At 53.8% G+C, this 2,930-nt stretch overlaps 1 protein-coding gene across 1 annotated transcript; it reads left to right on the forward strand.

The window, feature by feature from the left end:
- The first annotated feature begins 875 nt into the window (after positions 1-875).
- Positions 876-2,346, forward strand: LOC130213585 (uncharacterized). The gene is made up of 4 exons (XM_056445311.1): positions 876-1,120; positions 1,188-1,442; positions 1,527-1,766; positions 1,845-2,346. Exons 1-4 carry the CDS (start codon positions 908-910, stop codon positions 1,929-1,931), a joined length of 795 nt encoding a protein of 264 aa, XP_056301286.1. The 5' UTR covers positions 876-907; the 3' UTR covers positions 1,932-2,346.
- Positions 2,347-2,930: the final 584 nt, after the last annotated feature.

Below are 2,930 nucleotides of genomic sequence, written 5' to 3' on the forward strand. Positions count from 1 at the left end.
CTCCGGGCCTGTGGAAGTCTACGATCCAACAAAGTACCCGTACCCGGACCACGCCCGCGCCTTGAGTTGAGTATGGTTATGGCACTTCTCTGTTGGGCTGGTGGTGGGTGTATGTCGTCTAGGCTGACTTTTGACTTTCGCCCCCGTTCTGCAGACTTGCTTTTGGCAGAGTTTGAGGGTTTCCAATTGGGGAGCGAGCCCACCGCCCGTCTGCGGAATAACGTGGCCTCCAAACTGGCGAGGGTCAAGGCCTTCCTAGGCTTCATGGCGACAGGCCACGCGGACCCAGAAACCTTGTCCTTCCTCAACCAACCGGCGCGGATCCGAGCCTGGTCTGCCCTGCTAGGCCAAACGGGCATGGCCGAGCCCACGAGGCAGCACTTCCTGAAGAATGTGGCGCAGTTCCTGGATTATCTCTCCGAAACCCCGCCGGCCTCCTGCCGCCTCTCCAGTACCACCCTGGTGCTGATTCGCAGGGAGCTTCGAGCTCTCATTCGCGGCATACGCCGCCGCGTCGTGGTACACGAGGTTAGGACCAAGCAGGCCAAAGAAGGCAGACTCATCTCCAAAGCCACCCTGCTACGCTGTCATCGGACGGCTGGGAGAAAAATACCTGCCCTTCTAGGTGAGTGTTTGGTCCCCGCCGGTCTGCGTTTCCACCAGTGGCGGTGGAAACGCTGACCTTCTCTCCGTTCTTCCCTCTTCTGCTCCAGGGCACCAACGGCTCTCGGTCAAACCGAGCCACGTCAGCGTACCCACCCCTTAACCCCCGAATTCGGGGGTTAAGGGGTGGGTACGCTGACGTGGCTCGGTTTGACCTAGCCGCTGGCGCCCCGGAGCAGACATTTATCTTTTTGCCTTGGGGCACCAGCGGCTATCGCTAAGTTTAAACCGTTGGTGGTGTAACATGGTTTGTTGGAAAAGTCTAACGCCTAACTTCCCTCCGTCAGACGGCCTCGAGTCCAGCCCAGACACCAGGCAGCAGTGGCGCTTCTACGGCTACCTGACCGGCTACCTGACCTGCATCACGGGCCATCGCTGTGGGGTCTTCCAGAACCTGACCATCCAGGAGGTCCAAGAGGCTTCCAGAAGCCCGGACGAGTCCGCCTATGTCATAAACGTGAGTGGAACGTTGCATGTGGGGGCCACCAGGGGTAGGGCTCACTCATCTTCTCTGTTTTTCCCAGATCACCACGCATAAGACAAACCGAGCCTTCGGCGCGGCTCAGCTGTCTCTCAACAAGGAAGAATACAGCTGGTTCAGGAGGTTCTTGCAGCTGCGGGCTAGCCTCCCCGGGGGGAGCCAGGCCTCCTATTTTTTTTTTACTTCCAGACCCAGTCCCTGTCGAACCCTGAACAAATATTTTCAATCTGCATGGACCAGCATGGGGCTTCCCGGCAAGCCCACCTTCACTGACGTCCGAACTGCCATCGCGACCCACGTGAGTATCTATGCCAGTGCCCCCCCGCTGACCCCCATGACTGCCAGCGGCTTTGACCACAAAAAGTCTCTGTCTCTGACGCAGGCAAAGAATTCACATTCTTCCGAGGATCGCAGGAAGGTGGCCCAATTCATGTGCCACGATACCTCAACCTCAGACAAGTTCTACGCGCTTCACCTAGGCCCTCTCCAAGCACGTGAGCACCGCAGACTCTTCGAGAGGGCCTTGGTGGAGGAGGAGGAGGAGGAGGAGGAGGAGGCAGCGGGCAGAGAACGCCACTCAAGGAAGGGGCGCCAGAGGGCAGAGAGTCCCGGGTCACCCATGGTAAATCAGTTCCTTTTTGGCATGGACCTCAACAGAGGGACGTGTGGTGTTAGGTAACTGGCCTTTTCTCTTTTTCAGGAGGGAACTAGCAGGAGGACGCTGCCATGGCCGCCTTCGAAGGGGAAACGCCCCCTCGAAGCAACAGAAGACTCTGAATCTTCCTAAATAAAAATTGAACAATAAAGGTCATATGGTGTTCAGTGTCTTTATCTGTGATTGATAAAAAATAGCTTCGAATGGGACAAATGATCCCTATCTCCTCTGTTAGAAGTGTCGCGTGGGACGCCCGCGTCCAGGTTCAGCCTTTGCTAAGTCCCAATTGGGACAAATGATCCCTGTCTCCTCTGGTAAAAGTGTCGCGTGGGACACCCGCGTCCAGGTTCAGCCTTGGTTGAAAGCCCATCGGGACAAATGATCCCTTTTTAAACACAAAGTGGTGCCAGGCTGGACGAGACTGTCCAGGTCTGCGCCGGCGTTGAATGGCCATATGGCCCATGGTCCAACTCTGGGTATTTGCAGGTGTCTCCCGGGACGGCTCGGTCCTTTGGGCTGCATAAAGAGGTCGGATGAGGGCTGCCCAAAAGCGGGGGTTAACTTCTGTGAGGTAGATAAACTTACTTATTGAAGCAATGCCAAACTAATTTACCACATTCTGCTACTGAGAAGTTCTCTGCTGTAATAACTTAAACAGTGACCAAGTAAATCTTACCTTTAAAAGACCAAGAGTATCATTATATGATAAACAATTTGTATACCAGCGCCAGAATTGTGTCTTTGACTCCCACTCAAGGGTGCATTTCCCAAAATGAATTACCAACATACAGTTACCAACCACTTTATTAAGTACACCTGTCCAACTGCTTGTTAACGCAAATTATTAATCAGCCAATCACATGGAAGCAACTCAATGCATTTAAGCATGTAGACATGGTCAAGACGATCTGCTGTAGTTCAAACCGAGCATCAGAATGGGGAAAAAAGGTGATTTAAGTGAGTATGAACGTGGCATGGTTATTGGTGTCAGACGGGCTGGTCTGAGTATTTCAGAAACTGCTGATCTACTGGGATTTTTACGCACAACCATCTCTGGGGTTTACAGAGAATGGTCCGAGAAAATATCCAGTGACCAGCAGTTCACTGTGGGCGCAAATGCCTTGTTGATGC

The sequence above is a fragment of the Danio aesculapii genome, chromosome 20, assembly GCF_903798145.1.
Source record: "Danio aesculapii chromosome 20, fDanAes4.1, whole genome shotgun sequence".
Taxonomy (NCBI): Eukaryota; Metazoa; Chordata; class Actinopteri; order Cypriniformes; family Danionidae; genus Danio; species Danio aesculapii.